Below are 22,717 nucleotides of genomic sequence, written 5' to 3'. Positions count from 1 at the left end.
TGATACACTGATGCTTATGATGTAAACAATCAGTCTGTGCACGATGTTGAACATTATTAACAACATTATCAGCTTTAATCCACAGTCTGGGAGTGAGAGTAAAGCCCTGCTCATGATTTGGTAGTCTGAGACAAATTTGGGTAATCCTAAAACACTCCAGTAATCCTAGGCTAAAATCTGTGCTCTTTGATTGTTAGTTTGACATTGACACCAGCAGCTGGTTTATGAGGACTACCTCTAAAAAAAAATCCAATCCAATCCAAATTTTAAAAGTAGGCAAAGAAACGACGAAAGTCACTGTATCTTTAATTCATTTATTATATATATATATATATATATATATATATATATATATATATATATATATATATATATATATATATATATATATATATATATATATATATATATATATACACACACAATCTGCACAGCTGTGGTTTGCTGACTAACTAAAACAAGTTCAGGAGCGGGATTTTGCCGCCGTTTTTATATCAAATTTAAAGGGGACTGAGGCGATCATTTAGTAGTGTACAGGTAATCGCAAAGGTGTTAGGGGGGCTGAATGGAAATATAGGAGGGCTAAAGCGAAGCCCATGCTGTTTTATAATTTTACTTGAATGTTTCAACGAGACATCATTCAGCTGATTAGTTGTGGTCTTCGAAAAACTCAAATACTCAATACAAAAATTAGAGAAGTCTAATCACCAAAACAAGTGAGTATACCGAGAGTATGATCCTCAGAAGTCGTAATACCCAAACAGCTCGTGGAAAAAAGTAGGCATACTGAGTATACGTGCGTATAGCAAGGACTACACCACTGCCTGTTAAGTATGTATTTTAAGTGTTTTAGATTACGAGGACACAATGTACAGTTGAAGTCACAATTATTCCCCCTTCTGTGAATTGTTTTTTTTTTCTTTTTAAAATATTTTCCAAATGATGTTTAACAGAGCAACTACATTTTCACAGCATTTCCTATAATATTTTTCTTCTGGAGAAAGTCTTATTTGTTTTATTTTATACCTTTTTAAAGTCAATATTATTAGCCCCTTAAGCAATATCTATTTTTGATAGTCTACAGAGCAAACCATTGTTATACAATGACTTGCCTAAATATTCTAACATGCATAATTAACCTAGTTAAGCCTTTAGATGTCACTTTAAGCTGAATACTAATGTCTTGAAAAACATCTAGTAAAATATTTTGTACTGTCATCATGGCAAAGATCAAATAAATCAGTGATTAGAAATGAGTTATTAAAACTATTATATTTAGTAATGTGTTAAACAGAAATTGGTGGCAAAAATATATAGGAAGGCTAATAATTCTGACTTCAACTCTATGTCCATCTAAACCACCTTAATAGAGTACATCTAGATCATTCCCATGTCATTATACAAATTTGTGTACTTCTAAACCACCACCCACACAACACTGTTCCTGTGACAAGAGAACTTTGACCATGCCTTTTCCTTAGTGCTATTGTTGTCACGAGACCCAGTAGAGTCTACAAACGTGTCATGATTTCACTCATAAAAATGAGACAGATGAGAGAAACTTACTTTTGTGAGACCTGATCATTCGGTCAGATTTGGCAGAGGAGTCTTTGACTCGGTTGTGATACTCTAAAAGGAATGTCTTCTCATGTTCAAAGAAATCATCAACGTCCTGTCATTGAAACATAAAAAACAATGCGGTGTCACATAAAAAACAACATACTTTTCACAAATAACTGTATTATTTATATTAAAATAGCAATTAAAATATTACTTATATACAGGGCTTGACATTAACCATTAATATGCGGGTAGATTTCAGCTGTGGCAGGTTAGACAGACACTCCCGCTAGCCACTTTGCCCGGTTGAAAATAATTTTTAAATGGTAGTTTTCCTAAAAGCAGGGTTTGGCAAAAAGGATGGCCCAATATTTGTGCAAATGCAATTTTAGAAAAAAGCAGCAGCACAACCGACAAAAATAGCATTCGTGCGAGCAAAAGAAAGCAGGTGAATACCGAATGAGAGGATGATTACTTGTACGCACAGATGATGTGATGCACGCGACTGTTTAAAAAGCATGCGCGTTCCCATTTCCAGTTGCGAACCAGTCGTGCCTGAAAAAAAAAACTGCGTTCGCTTCTCTGATTGCTGCCGGAAGTGGTGTTAGTGAGACCAGCAGTGGGCGCTCAACCTGCGGTCTGTGTGGGTCCTAATGCCCCATTATAGTCAAGGGGACTCTATACTGCTTAGTGAGCGCTGTCTTTCGGATGAGACATTAAACGAGGTCCTGACTCTCTGTGGTCATTAAAATCCCAGGATGTCCTGCCCACTGGCCTCTGTCCATCATGCCCTCCTAACCATCCCCATATCATAATTGGCTTCATCACTCGTCTCCTCTCCACCAATCAGCTGGTGTGTGGTCTGGTGCATAATGGTGCTGTCTCTTTATCCAGGTGGATGATGCACACTGGTGATGGATGAGGAGATTTCCCCCCAATGTGTAAAGCGCTTTGAGTGTCCAGAAAAGGAATTATTATTATTAAATAAATATGTATACCAATAATAAAAAAACACAAGTATTCTTACTTCAAAACAAAGTCATGGTTCAGTACATTTTTGGTAGAGGTAAGAAAAAAATGCTTATTTTTTTTCTGTGCAAAAATTCAATTAACAAAATTATTGAGCCTTTGGGATGTAATGATAGCAAAAATTTAAACCAGTATTTTTGACTACATGTTTCATGGCCATCCTGCATTCCTCAACTAGCAAGCATTCACCAGAGACTTATAAACCAAAATAAATAAACCGAATTAATAATATTTCATAATAACAACCATAATAATTATTTATTGCTACATCCGTAGACGTATATTGTTTGTATTTTTCCTCCCACTCTTGCATTCTCTCTTTCTCTCGTTTTTCCTCTCATGCCTGTCAATTTAATTTGGTCCGAAACAGCTGATTGGTCAGGAGAGCGGTCTGTAATCGTTAAGTGGCGTGGCAATATAAAAGGGACACCAGGAAAAGCGAAGGGTAGCACACATTTCTTTGATCTCATTCTTGCTGACACAATATTGATTTTTGTCTATTTTGCTTAACTTTTGTTTGGGTAAAATTCTTTTTCACCCTTCTGGCCACTTTTGAGACTTTTGTGCTTTTGGTACATTATTATTTTGTTTGTTACTTTTTGGCCCAGCTCTTTCCAAATTCATACCAAGCTGCCGCTCTCTAAGTTTACTCTTTTCTCAGAGTAAGGTGGATAGGGAAGATGTTGTATGACTTCCATTTTGCAAACATGAAGGTAACTTTAATAAGACGTGAACGCCATCTTTTGTTTTTATTTTTATTTATCCAAAAGCTGAGAATAGGGAAGAATACAGTGCTGAAGAATTTTCTTTTGTTTCATTATGCTTTGTAGCGAGGTAAGAGGTTAAAAAATATATTATTATTATTTTTAGATTAAAAAAACACTATTATTGTTACTTCACTTTAAAGCAAAGTCATGGTTCAGTATGTTATTGGTAGAGTTAAGAAAAAAGTTACTTTTTGGATGCAATAATTCAACTAATGATATAATTGAGCCTTTGGGATGTAATGACAGCAAAAATTTAAACCAGTATTTTTGACTACATGTTTCATGGCCATCCTGCATTCCCCTACTAGTCAAGCATTCACCAGAGACTCATAAACTGTCCTTCAACCACAAGCTGAACTCAAAGCCAAAGTAAATAATTCCTCAGAAGAGGTGCTGGCCGCCGTGGCCTCTCTTTCCTCCCCCTGATTTCTAAAGCAGAGTCATATAAAAGCGTCACATGATACAGAAAGAAAAAAACTGACCTTCACTCCAGCCACCAGAACCCCGTCTGCAGATTTCACCACGTTCTTAAAGAAATCCTCCAGTTTCTCTTTCTTGTTCTTCCCTCGTACACTCAGCTGTAATGTCAGCAGATAAAGACAAGGACAAATCGACAATTAAAGCTTCAGACATTATATTTAGCACCTACTCAGAATCAGTTAACTGTCAGCTATTATTTCAAGTCACAAATCCAAGGTCAAACGAACAATTAAATGCTCAGGAATAATTATTAAAGAGTATTTACTGAACTTCATATTATTTTAGAAAACTAAAATGTAAAACATTTTTGATATTTGAAATGAATTTTAGGGCAGCACGGTGGCGCAGTGGGTAGCACAATTGCCTCACAGCAAGGAGGTTGCTGGTTTTGAGCCCCGGCTGGGTCAGTTGGCATTTCTGTGTGGAATTTGCATGTTCTCCCGCGTTGGTGTGGGTTTCTTCCGGGTGCTCCGGTTTCCCCCGCAGTCCAAACACATGCGGTATATGTGAGATGAATAAGCTATATTGGCTGTAGTGTATGCGAGTATGTGCAAAAGTGTATGCGTGTTTCCTTGTGATGGGTTGCAGCTGGAAGGGCATCCGCTGCGTAAAACATGTGCTGGATAAGTTGGTGGTTCATTCCACTGTGGCAACCCCTCATTAATAAAGGGATTATGCCGAAAATGAATGAATGAATGAAATGAATATTAAACATCTTTTTATTTTTCCTATTTCAGCTGTCTTGCTAATTTCACTCCTTATCATTTAGTTTACCTGATGAAGGTTTAAAGTAAGGTTTTCTTAGTTAACATTAGTAAACATGAACTACAAAGAAAAATTCTAATACATTGTGAAAATATATAAAAATACTCAAATCTGCTGAAACAAACGCAATAGTATATCAATGATAATGAATAACACTTGCATTTATTTATTTTTTTAGCTGTTATTCACACATAAATTATTACTTTTTTTAATTATTTTGTTCTGCACATTTACTCCATGACTGTAATAAAATACAGAAAAAAATAATTTTGAGTGAATTAGCTGAATAAATAATAAAATAATAATAATGCATGTGTCATTGTCACTGCTTTAATTATTTAATTAAATTTTTTGTATTTACACTACCTGACTAAAATCTTGTCGCCTATCCAAGTTTTAGGAACAACAAATAATAACTCGACTTCTAGTTGATCATTGGGTATCCGAAGACGCTTATATTACAGGCAAAGGCCTCTAGATTACGCTTATTTTATACCAAAATAAAATATGATCATGCCTTGATTTTTAATTATTTAAATAGGACAGTAAGGTCTGACTTGTAAAGTCTTGTCACTTAACTAGATATAATGTAAAGTATAGAATATAAAGTCACTCCCAGAGTTCATCAAGATTCTTTGGATTCATCTTCAATGCCTCCTCCATCTCCATGCTCAATAATGTTCATGTGTGGTGTCTGGGCTGGCCAATCTTGGAGCACCTTGACCTTCTTTGCTTTCAGGAACTTTGATGAGGAGGCTGAAGTATGAGAAGGAGCAGCTATCCTGCTGAAGAATTTGCCCTCTCCTGTGGTTTGTAATGTAATGAGGCAGGACAAATGTCTTGATACCTCAGGCTGTTGATGTTGCCATCCACTCTGCAGATCTCTTGCAAGTCCCCATACTGAATGTAACCCCAAACCATGCTTCTTCCTTCACCAAACTTGACTGGTATTTGTGAGAATCTTGGGTCCATGCAGATTCCAGTAGGTCTTCTGCAGTATTTGTGGTGATTGGGATGCAGTTCAACAGATGATTCATCAGAAAAATCTATCTTCTGACACTTTTCCAAATGATCAACTAGAAGTCAAGTTAATATTTGTTGCTCTTACAACTGGGATCGATGACAAGACATTTGGCAGGTAGTGTGTGTACGTTTTTGGACAATTTCAAATAAAACATCCTTCTGCTTTCGGCCCTATCATTTTGGTCCAAAAATATTAAAAACTTTATTTATAAATATTAAAAGTTATATACACAAGTAATCAATAAAAGAAAAAAAGTCAACCCTTTTTTATCTAGACTATTAATGATCAATTATTTTAGAATGGCTACATTTAAATAAAAAACAATTACAGCAAGAATTAAAACCTATTTAATCACTGCAAGATCCAAGATGTATATAGCAAGAGATAAATAAATAAAGGAATTGTCAAACTTACATCTTGGTTGTACTCTAAGAAAACGTGAAAGTTCAAGTCTTTGCGCAGGACAGGATGGGCAGCAACGCGGCATAGAAAGACCTCATGCATCGCCACAGTCTTCTTGAAGATGGCCAGATATTCACTGCAACACATTTTCAGATAACACTTTACAATAAGGTTTTATAAGTTAATGCATTTACTAACATAAATAAACAATAAACAATACATTTATTCAAGTATTTATTATTGTTTGTTAACATTAGCCAATAGAAATACAGTTGCAAGTTAGAGTAATTATGCAAATCATTGTATAACGATAGCTTGTTCTGTAGACAATCGAAAAAATATATAGCTTGAAGGGGCTAATTATTTTGACCTTAAAATGTTTATTAAAAAATTAAAAACTGCTTTTATTCTAGCCGAAATAAAACAAATAAGACTTTCTCCAGAAGGAAAAATATTATCGGAAATACTGTGAAAACAAATTCCTTGCTCTGTTAAACATCATTTGGGAAATATTTGAAAAAGAAATCAAAATTGACAGGAGAGCTAAAAATGTTCACTTCAACTGTAAGCAGACGAGTGACTCACGCCTCCAGTTCCTGCTTCATCTTGGTGAACTCCTCCTTCGTCATCGATCCTTCACCTTCTCCGAGTTTCTGGAGCTTCTCCCGTGAAGCGTCGAAATCTGGTCTCGGAGGAGCAGGAGGAATCTACAGGGAAAGACCATAACTGAGACTCCCAAAATTATTTAGCTTTTAGAGGGCAGTGTGCAAATTACAGGGTGGTTTGGAGGGATTTAACCCCCCTAATTAACCCTTGATCCCCCCCCCCGAAGGACATCAAAAGAAGATGAATAGGAGGGAGAGCCTTTAAGAGTGAGAAATAGTTCAAACTGATCTGTATCTTGAATAATAATAATATTATTAAAATAATGGATAATATAAATATACATGACACCCCTATAACGGTTCATACCATTGTGAATGTGCAATCGTGCCAGTCTATTCGAGAAAAAATTCATTCAACAGTCTGAAACCAGCGAATTTAGTGCACTGATGGACATAATAAGGGTTCACAAGACACTTTTCTTGTAAAATAGCTGTTGAAATCTACATTGAGCCTAAAATAAAGTAAAATTGCATGCATAGTTTGTATAGTTGGACTTACAGTAACCTTTAAAATAGCAAATCAGAGGTTACTGTAGGTCAGAATACACTAAATATGCCTCAAAACACTGAAAACTTAAATACATTTTATTAATAAATTATATACATAACCAAAAAAGTCAATGTATAATTGGCACTCTTCTATTGAGACTCTGGGTTACATAATATCACCATTTACTGAATGTAAATTCTCAGTGTGGTGTCTAATTTTAAGAGCTATAAATAATTCAAAGCCTTTAAACTTTTGTACCCTGATAATAGTTTCAAAGGAAACTGTAGCAAACATTATTTCCCCTTTTTTCTTGCACCTGAACTGAATTATATTAATACTGCGACAACAGATCTAGTTATAAACAGCAGGGCTATAAAAGGACATTAAGTGATGATTTCAGCTTTGGCATGAGCGGCTGGAGCGTTTGCTCTCAAACACACACATAATGAACCAGTGTTTAAAGAGAGTATGAGCCAGAGAGCTCAAACAAGTGTCCAGTGTAAAGCAAATGAAGGAATTACATTACAAGCAGAACTGCAAACTGCAGGCCTGTGATTGCGATTAGGCATCAGTTACATCACGCACGGTGAAAAGATTTGGATCGGTTTTTAAAAGACGGCTAGTTCGCATATTAATATTGCATTTATTTAATTAAAAATACAGAAAAATGTTAAATTATGTGTATTTTTAATGTTTTCTTGATCGGTGTAGTTAAAAATGTTGAAGGTAAGCTGAGTTTTCAGCATGACTCCAGTCTTCAGTGTCACACATCCTTCAGATATCATTATAATATGTTGATTTGCTTTTCTATTATTGGTTCTCAATCATTAATGAAGATTCTTACAATAACCATAGTTTTGTGAAGATATCTTTTGATAACATTATAAATATCTTTACTTTCACTACTGAAAAATTAAATGCATACATGATGAATAAAAGTAAACACATTTTACTGAGGCTTTAGAAACACATTTCTTATTTATTGATGCAGATTTGGTGTGCAAAACAGGCTTCTTTTAGCTAAAAATGTATATATTTTTTAATATTATTGATCCCAGAGTTTTGACAGGATGTACACATTATTAGATATTGGGGAAAATGGCATTGCAAAATATTTTGTTTTCATGCACTATTTATTTTGAAGTGAAATATATTTCACCAGATGGATTGATTAACTTTAACCATTAATGAAAATATTATTGAATATATTGAATATATTATTGTTGGTTTGGGGTGATTTTGTAAGGAACAGGGTTTAAACACATTTTTAATACCAAAATTTGATGACTTTTCCAGAACTTTCAAGTCAATTTTCATGACCTAATGTTTCATGTAATGTCTACATATACGTGGTAAATCATAAGAATCGTGTCGGCGCCAATAGCCTAGTGGTTAGTGCGTCAACATATAGCACCCAGGTGCTCGCGGCGACCTGAGTTCAATTCCCGACTCAAGGTCCTTTGCCGATCCTTCCCCCATTTCTGCTCCCCACACTTTCCTGTCTGTAAATCTCCACTCCACAAATCTCCTATCAATAAAAGGTGAAAACCTCTAAAAAAAGAATTATTAAAAAAAAAAGAATTGTTTAAATTTATTACAGCATATCATAAAACATGCAATAGTTTCAATTAATTTTATATCTATGTAAATAGATGATGCTTACACAGCACTAGTAATGTGAGAGCATGTTTTTGGCCAAGAAAAGAAGTAAAAACAACTAACCTCCATTCAAATATACAGATATTTGTCAAACTAATTTTAGATAATCTTAATAGTTTGTTAAATAGTAGGTAGAACTAGTTCTATTGTAAAGCCGCGATCACACTTTTCGCTCTTACAGACTTCCATTCATAAGCATGCGAATGCGGCAGACCAGAAACCCAAACACGCGTTTCGAATTTCACTGCATTCGAAAGTTCAATCTTGGTGAATTCTTACCTGCGAAATCACATCAGGTAATTGCGTGAAACCAATAGAAGATCATCTAAAATAAGAAATTTTAAATATGGAGCAATCGCTCACTTTTAATAATGTCTAATCATATTGTTTAACCCCACCTCTTTCCGGGGGAATTTTGCAAGCACAAGCTCTAGTGTGACCGCAGCCTAAATCGCTTTGGACAAAAATGTCTGCTATGACTGAATGTAAATGTAATTTCCATGACTTTTGCAAAACCTCATGGGTTTTTCTGTTTTTCCAAAACTTTTCCAGACCTGGAAAATGCCATGTCAAAATTGCATGAATTTTCCAGCTTTTCCATGACCGTATGAACCCTGAAGGGAGTACATCTGCATAAAATAATATGAGATGAGACTCTGATTGGTTTATTCTCAAAACGCACCCATAACTCATTAAGAGAATAAGCACAACCCTGTTAGACATGCCTAGCGTATTTTTCCGTCTATAAAACAGCAAATGTGTATTCGGAGATGCCATTAATGCTTTTGCACCCTGCGCTTTAGACTTTGCACCTAGATTGTTAAAATAGAGCCCTTTATGTTCAACAGGAAAAAAAAGCAAATTATAAACTTATATTCAACAATGGATAAAGTTAGCAAGTGGCTGGAGGTCAACAATAATCCCTTCTTGACACTGAACATCAACAATGTGACTATTGCAGATGTGCACACTGTCCTGCCAATGCTGAAACAATATGTTGTACAGCCAATATATACATAATAACAGAAAAACACTTACAATATATCCTGCATATTCTTCATTTTCCACAAACGAGTCGTGGAGCCAGATAAATTCTTCATGCTGTCTAACCACAGAAAATTCATTCTGCTTGAAATTAGGTAGAGTGCTCTGGGAAAAAAACAAAACAATGTACTGAATGAATGCGATAAACGGCATGCACATACAGCCAGCTGAAATCACAAACACACACTCGTGGATTTCTTCATTCACTGATGTTGCGTACCTTTGTGTGGACGGTGAACTTGACCTTGTCTCTCTCACTCAGAGCGTCTGAAATGTCCACCTGTAGTGTAGCGTCAGTCTGAAGATCCACATTCACCGCCCTGGGCTGTTAATACAACAATAAATACAATGTAATCAAAACAGTATCAATAGGTCATTAAGTATAGTAGGGCTGTGCGATATGGGCAAAAGAAACCTATCACGATTTTCTTGAACAATATTGCGATTTCTATCTTAATCACGATTTTGACACACACAGATATTTTACAGCGTAAATATGAAACATATTTCCAAAGGAAAATAATTATATTTTTATCAAAGACCTGTAACATGTCTCTAAAACTGACACAAGGCAAAAAATGCATGCACAAGTTCATTATTTCCAATGGAGGCAATGTGCACGTATTCCAGGCGCCCCTAGTTGAAAACAACCGAACTTTTCAGACTGCAGAGTCGCGTAACAAAAACTGACCAATCAGCTTCATACTTTGAACGAAATACACACATTTTAGTATTAACGGTAGACTAATTACCTCATACAAACAAAGAACACCCAAACACTCAGAGCTTTTTAATTTTCTCCATGAATAAAACTTGTATCAGAGCTGCAGCAATGATTTGTTAGTTTGTTATCCTCTGTAAATACGGTTTATGGTCATCCAGGAATGACAGAAGAGCGTGAGTGCAAAAGTGCGTTGAAAATGCTAAAGAAAGCAACGTGCCTCATGCTTTCCAAATGCTTTTAGACGTGATCTGTGACTGACAGAATACATCAGCCTTCCGATCTCCAAAGTAATCCCACACTACAGACGTTGACTTCTTTTGGGCACCAAGCCTTCCTGTGCTGAACTCATCATGCCTGTTAATGCAGGCTATTTGTCATTAAGCTTACCTGTTCTCGCACTGTGTAGGCGCGCTGAGTTATGATTGGTTCAAATAGCAAACTACGGGAGTAGCATTAGTCGGGACTAGAGCGCGCAAAAAATAATTATGCTGTAAGGCGATTTAGAAACCGTGCATGTTCAAATCGCGATTTTGATACGATTTTAATTAAATCGCACAACCTTATCGTATAGTATAAATGTCAACTTTCCCATGACAAAAATTAAGTTTTACCAAAACGGTGAAACCCTTTCTACGTTGTTTGTTTAGGCTTGTGTTTTACAGTACTTTAAAAATACTCAAAAATGTATCTGTCAGTGTTTTCAAAGTATTATATTTGATTTATCAAAATCACACAAGTGCCAATTTCACATCCATCATTATCCATAATGAAGCTTTCTCCTCATGAATGCAAAAATGTCAAACAAAATCAGTCATTTTGCTCTATAGTGAGCAAACTCTTATCCTTTTCATTAGCATTATTTCTTTGGGGTTGTGCAGTTTACCTCACAGCATTTCTACACAAAGTATATTGCATACTGTAAACTCGCAGACTTTTTTATTCACATCCACAGCTCATGTTTATGTTCCTCATTTAAAATATAAAACGTTTATTTTTAGGTTATTTAAAATGCATAATAAGGTCGCAACATAGTCAGTAAAATGAACATTTTCAACACATACTGTTGAATACCAGACAAAGCATGACCAGAACAAACATCAGTGTCATCCTATGGAAATAAAAAGAATATTTTAATGGGATTTTTTTGTGCTTTTTAAGTGCATTTGTAGGTAATAATAAGAAAACTTTAGCGAAAACGTGACCAGTCACGACACTTTTATACGCTTTCCTTTATATTTTAAGGCATCAAAAAAGTCCAATACATTTCCCCTTCTTAATTTCGCCACAGACCCCTTCACCATGATTTCAGTATAACAATAGCTTATGCACAAAAAAAATATATATATATATATATATTTATATATATAAATATATATATATAAATATATATAAATATATATATATATATATATATATATATATATATATATATATATATATATATATATATATATATATATATATATATATATATATACACACTACCGGTCAAAAGTTTAGGGTAAAAAAAAAAATGTCTATGTTTTTTTAAAGAAAAGTATTCTGTTCATCAAGGCGGCAATTATTAAATGTAAAAAAAAACTGTTAAATATTTATTAAAGTTTTAAATAACTGCTTTCTTATTGTATGTAGTTTCAAATGAAATGGTTACTCCAGTCATTATTGCTTTTATTACTATTAACATTAATAAAAATTATAATAATAATAAATAAGTAATGAAGCTGAAAATTCATCTTCAAAATCACTGGAATAAATGATTAAATGAATGATAAACTACTTTTGAACAGTTATTTTATAGCGCAATAACATTTCACAATTTTACACTGTGTACTGTATTCTTGATGAAATAAACGCAGCCTTGGTGAGCAGGAGAAGCTTATTTTAAAACATTTAACAATCCTACTGAGCCCAATCTTTTGACCGGTAGTGTATGCACACATGCTGTTAGATATAACATAAACTAGACTCATTTGACTAAAATACTCTTTTTAACAGTTTGGTTAAAATGACAGATTAAATGTAATTTTAAATCTTCATAATCTGCCACTATCCTTCAAAATTACTTTATGTACAATACAATTGTGAATAAATATATATTAGGCTAAATTAGGATTTTTTTTCACTCATTTTATTTCAAAGTAGACCATTTATTTGCATTTATTGTCTTTTTCTATGTAAATTGGTTTTTGCAATGCCTACATCTCGTCTTTGACCAACATTTATTCATTCAAATATTCAATTTGTGTTATTTGTCTTTGACAACTCATGCATAAAATCCTCAAATGCTTATAATATACTTCTATAACCCTACTTCTAACTAATTTTTACATTTCAGAAATGCTAAATCGCATACAAACAGCACTGCAGAGAAATATCAGGCTGTTTTTTTATTTACTTACTTTTAAGTAAAATAATATCATCATTCGGGCAACGCGGTGGCGAAGTAGGTAGTGTTGTCACCTCACAGCAAGAAGATTGCTAGTTCGAGCCTTGGCTGGGTCAGTTGGCATTTCTGTGTGGAGTTTGCATGTTCTCCCCACATTTGCGTGGGTTTCCTCCACAGGCCAAAGACGTGGTGAATTAAGTAGGCTAAATTGTTCGTAGTGTATGAGTGTGAATAAGTGTGTATGGATGTTTCCCACAGATGGGTTCCAGCTTAAAGTGCATCCGCTGCATAAAACATGTGCTCGATAAGTTGGCGGTTCATTCCGCTGTGGCAACCCCGGATTAATAAAGGCACAAAGCCGAAAAGAAAATGAATGATTGAATGAATTTCATCATTCATTCATTTTCCTTAGGCTTTCGTTATTTATCTGGGGTTGCCACAGCGTAATGAACCGCCAACTATTCCAGCATTTGTTTTACACAGCGGATGCCCCTCCAGCCACAACCCAGTACTGGGAAAGATTCAAACACTTTCACATTCACACTAGAGTCAATTTAGTTTTACCAATTCAGACTGTGGGGGAAACCAGAGTACCTGGAGGAAACCCATGCGAACACGGGGAGAACAAGCAAACTCCACACAGAAATGGCAACTGGCCCAGCCGAGGCTCGAACCAGCGACTTTCTTTTTGTGAGGTAACAGTGCTAACCATTGAGCCACTGTGCCACAAAAAATAATATCATCATTTTATACATTATAATCTTAAATTAATGAACTCGCTGTCAGAGTTACAATAGCTATAATAATTGTGGTAATAAAGCAACAATTATGGTTAAAAACATGTCTGTGACTTTAAAATAAACTATTTTAATTCTGAAACACTTCTCCCCAATGACCCACACATTTTCTGCTACAATATTAAAGAATTGTATCTGGCTCCTGATGATACGCCAAGGAAGTATGAAGTGAAATGATCAATCTGTTAGAGAAACAGAACACTATTGATTTGCAAAATTATTTTCTTTAATCCGCAGCCTCTACAAACTATCCTTAGTGTGTTCATGACAGTCTGGAGCAAGTCATGTCGCATAATGATGATGTATGCAACTCACGTGTGAACCGACCCTTATTGTTTACAATGGAGAGAGAGACAACGCCTCTCATCAAAATACTGGTTTACCTGGTGATTACATCAGGATTCTTATACTTTCCAAATTTAAGCCCTTTTTAAAATCACTTTAAAAGCATTTTCAACCTTTTGCAACACTTTACACGTGTGTAAAATCACATATACAATCTTCATCACATTATATCAGATGCTAATCCTCGTTTTATTCTATAGTATTGTATTTTAAGGAAATATTTTGATGGCTTGTTTGCCCCGAGCCCAATATTGAATTACTGCCATGTACTCTCTACAATTGTATTTACTTGCATCTTAAATGCATCGTCTTTCAATTTAAATTTACATTTATTTTAAATTCAAGGGGAGCAGATAAGAAAAGATCGTTCACAAGCACAAACTCCACAGTTTACATTTTATGCAAAAGCAGAAAGATTTGTTTTATTTTATTTAAATATTTTATTATTATTATTATCATCATCATCATCTACTTAGCAAAATAAATAAATATGAAAACAACACAATCATTTCATTTACTTAAATCTTATTTAATCTTAAATCTTAAAATACAAATATATATATACATTTGCCCTGCAAAAACAGTGTGTCTGCATAAGCTTTGTAACGACATTGTGTGACCCATTGTTGCAGAAAGGCTTGATTTAACTCCACAACAAATACATCAAATAATCACTGGGAAAGTTCTTACTGTAGTATTTCTCACAAACATTACGTGAGATCTGCTTCCTTCATGTCTGTCACTGTGCTGTTTATCTGGCAGCCAGAGATTGAGGCACACTCTGACAGGCACAAGTGCACGGTGGGTGGTGAGAACTAGCTTTAAATGCACAGTCAACAAAAACTGCTACATTTTATTTAGAGCAGAATATCCAATATTCCTAAAGGCTATAATTAACAATCTGATGGGTGTTTTGAGCTGAAACTTTACAGACACATTCTGGAGACACAAAAGATTTTCCTAAAATAGGGGCCCTTTAAGCCCATAATTTTAATTGCTTGTTTATATATGTCAAATCAATAGGCTTCAATGGGGTTAAAGAGGCTTGTGACCATGATGTATGACTTCGAAACAACATTTTTTTTGCCTGTGAACAATGATGTATTTTGATAGTCATTGGCTGCTAATATGACTTTATAGAATTAGCACAGTATACTTTCCTGATGTTATATTATTAAGGAGAGAGTCTGAATATAAAAACAACTTTACCTCAATGCACAACACACAATAATTGGTGAAAAAAATATGGCAACAAAAAACAACATTGACTACATAATTTGCACAACATAATAAAGCAACAGCTCGATAACAGAGACTAACAGACACACACATACACAGAGAGAGAGAGAGAGAGAGAGAGAGAGAGAGAGAGAGAGAGAGAGAGAGAGAGAGAGAGAGAGAGAGAGAGAGAGAGAGAGCTTATTCTTTAACTTTAACAGGCTAATTAAACAAGCTAACATCAAATCTGTTCATGGCATGATGTGGCTTGCGGGTTCTTGTCCTAGTTTCAGCCTAAAACACAAGACTTACATGGTGTAAAAGGCGAATTATTGTGCACACACACAGGTTAGTGTGTGTGAGGTTTGTCAGAAGGAAGTGAGCGGACGGACCCAAATAGGACACACACACACATATATTATACACACACACAGGCCACAATGACACCAGCAACACACACCCACACACACTCTCTTAACACGACAACAAACAAACACGACTCGGAATATGAACACAAAAAGACAATAGAGATGAGGAAAAGGGAAAAACTTACTCCTCTGTCCTCTTCTGAAAGGAAATCGGGACCGTCGTCCAGCCCTTCTTGCTGTGGAGAGACAGACAGAGAGGTGAGACATGAACGATTGGGGTGTAAAGACGACAGATGCGCGTTATTTTTCGACGCATTGGGTGATATCTGGTGTAAAGGATGAAGGTGGAGGGAGTGAGAGAGAAAAGCACCCACCATCATGGCTGCTGCGGGTGGAGTATGAATGTGGCGGAGCGCGTGACGTCAGCGAGGCAGCAGATCTGAGAGGCGGAGACTTCAAGTATTCAAGACAAGAGCACATTATTTTTGCGATGAACACTACCTGACTAAAGTCTTGTTGCCTATCCAAGTTTCAGGAACAATAAATAATAACGACTTCTAGTTGATTATTCGGCATCAGAAGTGGCTTATATGAAAGGCAAAGGCCTCTAGATTACGCTTATTTCACCAAAATGAAACATGATCATGCCTTGATTTTTAAAGATTTAATTAGGACAGTAAGGTCTGACTTTGCTTAGACAAAAGTCTTGTCACTTAACAGAAATAATGTTCAGTATAGAATATAAAGTCATGGTGCAGTGGAAGAACAATGAATATTGTGAATGACTCCTATAAGCTTGGAGGACTGCATCCATACATCTCTGCAATGACTCAAATAACTTACTAATAAAGTCATCTGAAATGGCAAAGAAAGCGTTCATGCAGGACTCCCAGAGTTCATCAAGATACTTTAGATTCATCTTCAATGCTTCCTCCTTCATCTTACCCCAGACATGCTCAATAATGTTCATGTCTGGTGTCTGGGGTGGCCAATCCTGGAGCATCTTGACCTTTGCTTTCAGGAACTTTGATGTGGAGGTTGAAGTATGAGAAGGAGCAGCTATCCTGCTGAAGAATTTGCCCTCTCCTGTGGTTTGTAATCTAATAGGCAGCACAAAAGTCTTGATACCTCAGGCTGTTGATGTTGCCATCCACTCTGCAGATCTCTCGCGAACCCCCATACTGAATGTAACCCCAAACCATGATTCTTCCTTTACCAAACTTCACTAATTCTGTGAGAATCTTGAAACTATGTTCTTTCTTGTTTCCCCGGTGTGTCTGTCTTAAAAAATTAATTGATAGATAGATAGATAGATAGATAGATAGATAGATAGATAGATAGATAGATAGATAGATAGATAGATAGATAGATAGATAGATAGATAAATAGATTAAAAAAAACGTTAATTAATAAATGCATATAACAAATTATTTTATAAAACAATTATATTGTGGTTTTTTTTATTTCAAATTAGTCCTAAATTATTTTTGTATTATTTTTTCCTTCATTTATTATTTGTTGTCTTTTTTGTCATTTATATTTTGGTCTTTTAAACTTTAATTATTTGTATATTTTTATGTTTATTTGTATTTATTTATTTATTAATGCATTTATTTATTTATTTTTGCAGGTTTGGCCCTCCATAGTCTGACTGTCTTTCTGATTATTTATTTATTTATTTTTATATTTATTTGTTTGTTTGGCTTTTTTCTTTGTGTTCTTATTATATTATTGATTTATATTAAGCAGATTAGCATATACATATACAGAAACTTCATATACGTATATATATTACATATAAATACATACATATACATACATACATATATATATATATGAAGAGTTTAGATGCAACCACTAAATGCCGTCTGAATTTTTCTCTAAAATTGTGTGTCGATGTGATCAATGAGCACTAGAGGGCGACAAACACACTCCTCTCCTTCTATACCTGATGGTGGAGTCGCTACTGAAATATCCCACTCAATGAATCAGGTCAGACAAGTTTGAAAGAATTCAGCAGAATTGTACAGCTATTTTTAACAAAATTCCAGTAAATATTCATGCCGTATCACACATTAGTAAACCCTGCTATATTTGTGGTTTCTGACAGAGTTAGCAAAGGCTAGTCCCAGACCTCCAGAAAACTGTTCATAAAATTGTAGCCTTTACCTGTAAATGATTCCTGTACACAAAATACATATGGTTAAAAAGCACAATTACATACAAAAAACAAACAAATATATTTAAAAGTTATATTTAAACATATTTAACATATTTAAAAATCATTTAACCCCTTAACTCCACCACTGGAGGCTTAAATTTACACTTTCTTTTAATTAAATCTTAATCTAATCATCACAAACTATATTACGTTAGAAAGGTCTAAGACTTCCGAATACATATTTTACCACTTTGTTGTTGTTGTTGTTGTTGTTGTTGTTGTTAACACATTTACTGTCAAAATGTGGTACCATTTACCATTACATCTTTAAACCCTAATATTGTAGTCTAAATATGAAGCTGACAAACTATGTATCATTTCAAAGCTTAAAATGTCTAGTCTTGATTTCTGATAGATATTAATGAACAACAGTTATATATTAATTTGCAACTGGGATACTCATCATAGTCATAAAGCATTACTTTGCTACAGCAATCCACATGTAAAAATGTTAATATCTTGGATGTTTTTTAGGGACTAAATTCAAGTCAAATACCAACAAAACTTCCCCTTACTACTTCATAATTGCATGTCTACTTTACAAATATTGTCAAAAGTATGAAAAATGCCATTCATATTTCTCAAAAATTCCTGGTATGGTCTCCAACGTAAACTGAATGCCATCTGGTGGCCGTGTTTGGTCCTGCGGCCAAACAAAATCTTACTGAAAACTCATTTTTTGAGATACCAACCTCAAATGTGGATTAATAATTTGTTCCGATTGTTTTTAACATGTTTGCTACTGCACATACCTACTGTACTCTGGGCTATAATATAAAAAAGTGATAAGTTATAAATAAATAGGCTAGTCTTTTGTAGACCATTTCAATGTGTTCATGTCATTGGCCCATGAACATTTCCTGCTTGTTATCAAACTACTTCATAACTGTAACAAGAGGCAATTCAATCATAACTTAATGCTAAAACAGATGTCATAACATTATTTATCAATATGTGGCTCTTTTTGAAATTATAGAAATCAAATATGTACAACAGGAAATATGTTCGGACCATTGTTATTGTTTACATCCCTCAAAACAGTCTATAAAGCATACACGATTGGTTTTATATGATGATGAAATAACAAAACACCAGCCCAGGACATAAACACATTTTGAGAAATCATAAACAGGCATCAATATCACAGGCATGAGCATCCCTCTAAACATATTGAGTAACATTGTCCTCGAGTGAAATCTTGTGACCCTGCAACAAGCAATACTGATATTCCCTCAGCAGGTTATGTTTCACTGCATAAGACAACAAATTCACACAACTGACCATATAGTGTTCGGTTAATTACATTGACCAAGAAATGTCCTCGTATTGTGCTACTTTAAAAGTTATTCGTTTTGTTTTGGAAGTTTCCTACAAAAGGGTTACATCCATCCATAGTAAAAAAAAAACTTAAATTCTCTTATAATGTGCATTGAAGCATCAGCTTCTCTCTCCGTGTCTAAAATGGTTTGTTCAAGAATGTGTTTTAAACCCCGCCTTTCCAGAGTCTACTCTGCTTTGAGTGGTCGATTCACGACACAGTCTATTTTGATTAGTCAACCACTTACTGCATGTGTCAGAAACCAAATGCTTCATATCTGGATTTCTTCCTCAGCATAAACAGTAAAAATGGTGTTGGTTTTAGTGTATCAATGGGGTATATGTACAGCTAGTGTTTTTCGGCCAACAATAAACTTAAAAAAACGGTGAAAGCTTAATGTGACTATTTTCAATTTCTTAAGGTTCCTTTTACCGCATCGATGTTGTGATGCAATTAAAATACAATCAGTTAAATAGACTTAAGCATTCGTTTAGTGGTTCAAGCTTAAAACAAGATGAAAGACCGTTGAAATGCAAGTGGTGTCAGGAGCAGGAGGCGAGCGCAGAAACTCCACTGAATATACTGAGGTAAAATAATTTTCCATATTTTAAAGAGACGGTGCAGAAAAATAGAATTTAATGCAGAGTTTCTTGTCCGGTCAGAGACCCTGATAACCACAAAGTTAATATGGAATCAGTGACATTTTAGAAACAATATTCCTACAATAACAACTTCCTGCCCAGGGATTGCAGATGTAAATTAGCTTTATAGCTAACTCTGGCACAGCATGTCATGTTGTATATTGTGACTGTATAAATAAATTAATAAATAAAAAAATATTGTCTGTGTTTTTCTGTTATGACAGCTAAAATAGTTGCAAAGATGGACCAGAACACCACTGTGTTTTGTTACTAAATTAATCTAGTTTTTATTGAATCATGTGAGTCAATGAATCAACGCGGCTAATGATCCATTTATAAAGACAGGAAGAAAATAGGCTACCCGAAATGGCTGCATTGTAGTGAGTAGAAGTCAGCCGTCAGTCTTAAATCTTTTGGTTGAATCGAATGAACTTTTCTCGTTATCTCAACCTACATTAATCAAACTGACTAAAATATTGAGTTAAACTATGTATATCTAAAGAAATTTTTTATTTATTTAGTGGATTTAGTGATTTGGCCCTACGCAATTCCAGCCAAGGGGCCCAAAAGTCCTAAAATCCACCTTTTTTACATTGTATCTTAATGCAAAACAACAATAAGATCAAAAATATCTTGTAAATCTTTTTAAATGGTTTGTTTTCCTAAAATGAATACACAACTAACAATGATAAATAAACTATTCGTATTTAAAACTAACTCTTTACCTGATTTGATCGCTGGACTGCTCCATTATTGAGGGTGGGGTACACATTTGTGCAGATGTAATAATTACATTCAAATTTTTTTTTTTTAGAGCCTCAAACAAAATATGATAGCAAACAATGTTATATATATAATATTTTTAGGTATAATTTATACTATAATAATACAATTTATTCTAATATATATATATATATATATATATATATATATATATATATATATATATATATATATATATATATATATATATATATATATATATATATATATATATATAATTTATACAATAATTTATTTGGGGGCCCTCAGTTTTCCTGGGTCCATGAGCAGCCGTTTACCTTACTTATTAGTTAAATCTTCCCCTGGTTGTAATTGTTTATAGTAGGATAATTATTAAAATAAGTAAAAGTATAAAATAAAAGCATTTGTTGTCATGACTTTTTGTCATCTTATTTTCACAGAGCAAACGATGTTGGATATGCAAACCAAGTTGAGCAAAATCTAACAGTACTGTACTGGGCAGTGGAACAGTAAATAATTTTGACTGAATCGTTAGAAAGAGTGATTCACTGAATCATTTTAAAAAGTTTGCTGCCACCTACTGGCAGGTTTGATCATTTATTTATAGTTGACAGACCTAAAACTCCCAAATATCAGTTGTTTCATCATCATTAAAGGAAAAAAAAATGTTCGTGAAGGAAAACTGAATTAATTACTGACGACTTGTTTCAGGCAGTAGGAACTTTCTATTGGTAGACAACAACAATATTTATCCTGCATTTTGAGGTTTAAAACTGCAGACTTTTCAAAACAGCTATTTAGCACAGTACATGAATGCTAGCTAACGCCCAAAAAGCAAGTTTAACCGTGGCTCTTTAAGTTGCTGTTACAGTAAACATAACTCTGCAAACCTGAAGGTCAGCAGCTTTATTCTGAGAAACAGCATTCTGCGTAACTCTAGACTACACTTCTTCTCCTCTGTCCTTTAAACGCACAGAATTTCTGTTTAAACCATAAGGAACGTTGACAGTATTCACCAAATGTTTTAACTACATGTCGCACACCTCACATGCTTTGTAACAGAAGATATCAATTGTCGGTGAGCATGCAGCACACACACCAGAGAGCAAGGAGAGGTCATTTGTTTATTTTCAGCGCGCTTGTCCAGACACAGAGATTCAGAGCTTACATGAGAGGCACTTTGTTTCATTTATAAAAGCTCTGGCAAATCAGTTGGCTACACAAGCCCAAAATAGAGGCAAATTTTCTGTGCGTCAGCTAAATTAATCAATTGATATGTTGTAATAATGTATTTTCTGCATGGTGTCTTTAATGCATATTATTATGCATCCATGTCAATGTACACTAATGGATTATTTTTAGCTTAAAGTGCATGTGAAATCAAATTTACAATGTTTGTTTTACTAGGACACATTGTTATTATTTATTTGAAAAATGTATCTGTTTAAGTTAATTGACTGATTTTTTTTATTTTTTTTGGCAATATTTAATCAAAATCTGACCATTTGCTTCGGTACCTGAAGAGGTGGTCCTGGACGTAATTTTGAAAGCTTCAGCCACAATATACTTAAAGGGACAGTTCATCCAAAAAATGTATTTCTCATCATTTACTGCCCCTTAAGAATTTCTTTATACTGTTGAACACAAAAGATGTTTTGAAAACCTCTAACCATTGTCTTCCATTGCTGGAAAAACTAATACTGTCAGTCTATGGTTACAGGTTCAGCTTTCTTCTGAATGTCTTCTTTTGTGTTTAACAGAGGAAACTCAAATAGGTTTGGAACAATTAAATAGATAGATGGATGGATGGATGGATGGACAGAAGGATAGATAGATAGATAGATAGATGGATAAATGGATGGATGGATGGATGGATAAATATAGATGATGGATGGATGGATGGATGGATGGATGGATTAGGATAAATATAGATGGATGGATGGATGGACTAGGATAAATATGGATGGATGGATGGATGGATGGATGGATGGATGGATGGATAGATAGATATAGATAGATAGATGGATGGATAAATGGATGGATGGATGGATGGACTAGGATAAATATAGA

General features: G+C 34.5%; 1 protein-coding gene across 1 annotated transcript in view; it reads right to left on the bottom strand.

The window, feature by feature from the left end:
• Window positions 1–16,121, bottom strand: part of snx6 (sorting nexin 6) — a gene marked incomplete at its 5' end in the record, with an annotated part of 32,480 nt that extends 16,359 nt beyond the window's left edge. Inside the window, 8 exons of the mRNA XM_056476398.1 lie at window positions 1,567–1,672; window positions 3,839–3,934; window positions 6,040–6,163; window positions 6,613–6,734; window positions 9,880–9,990; window positions 10,106–10,210; window positions 15,909–15,959; window positions 16,098–16,121. Coding sequence (XP_056332373.1) covers window positions 1,567–1,672; window positions 3,839–3,934; window positions 6,040–6,163; window positions 6,613–6,734; window positions 9,880–9,990; window positions 10,106–10,210; window positions 15,909–15,959; window positions 16,098–16,121 — 739 coding nt within the window. The remainder of the gene's footprint in view (window positions 1–1,566; window positions 1,673–3,838; window positions 3,935–6,039; window positions 6,164–6,612; window positions 6,735–9,879; window positions 9,991–10,105; window positions 10,211–15,908; window positions 15,960–16,097) is intronic.
• Window positions 16,122–22,717: the final 6,596 nt, after the last annotated feature.

The sequence above is a fragment of the Danio aesculapii genome, chromosome 17 (genome assembly GCF_903798145.1).
Source record: "Danio aesculapii chromosome 17, fDanAes4.1, whole genome shotgun sequence".
Lineage (NCBI taxonomy): Eukaryota > Metazoa > Chordata > Actinopteri > Cypriniformes > Danionidae > Danio > Danio aesculapii.
Note: the sequence above shows the minus strand (reverse complement) of the source record. Positions and strands in the feature narration are given on the sequence as shown.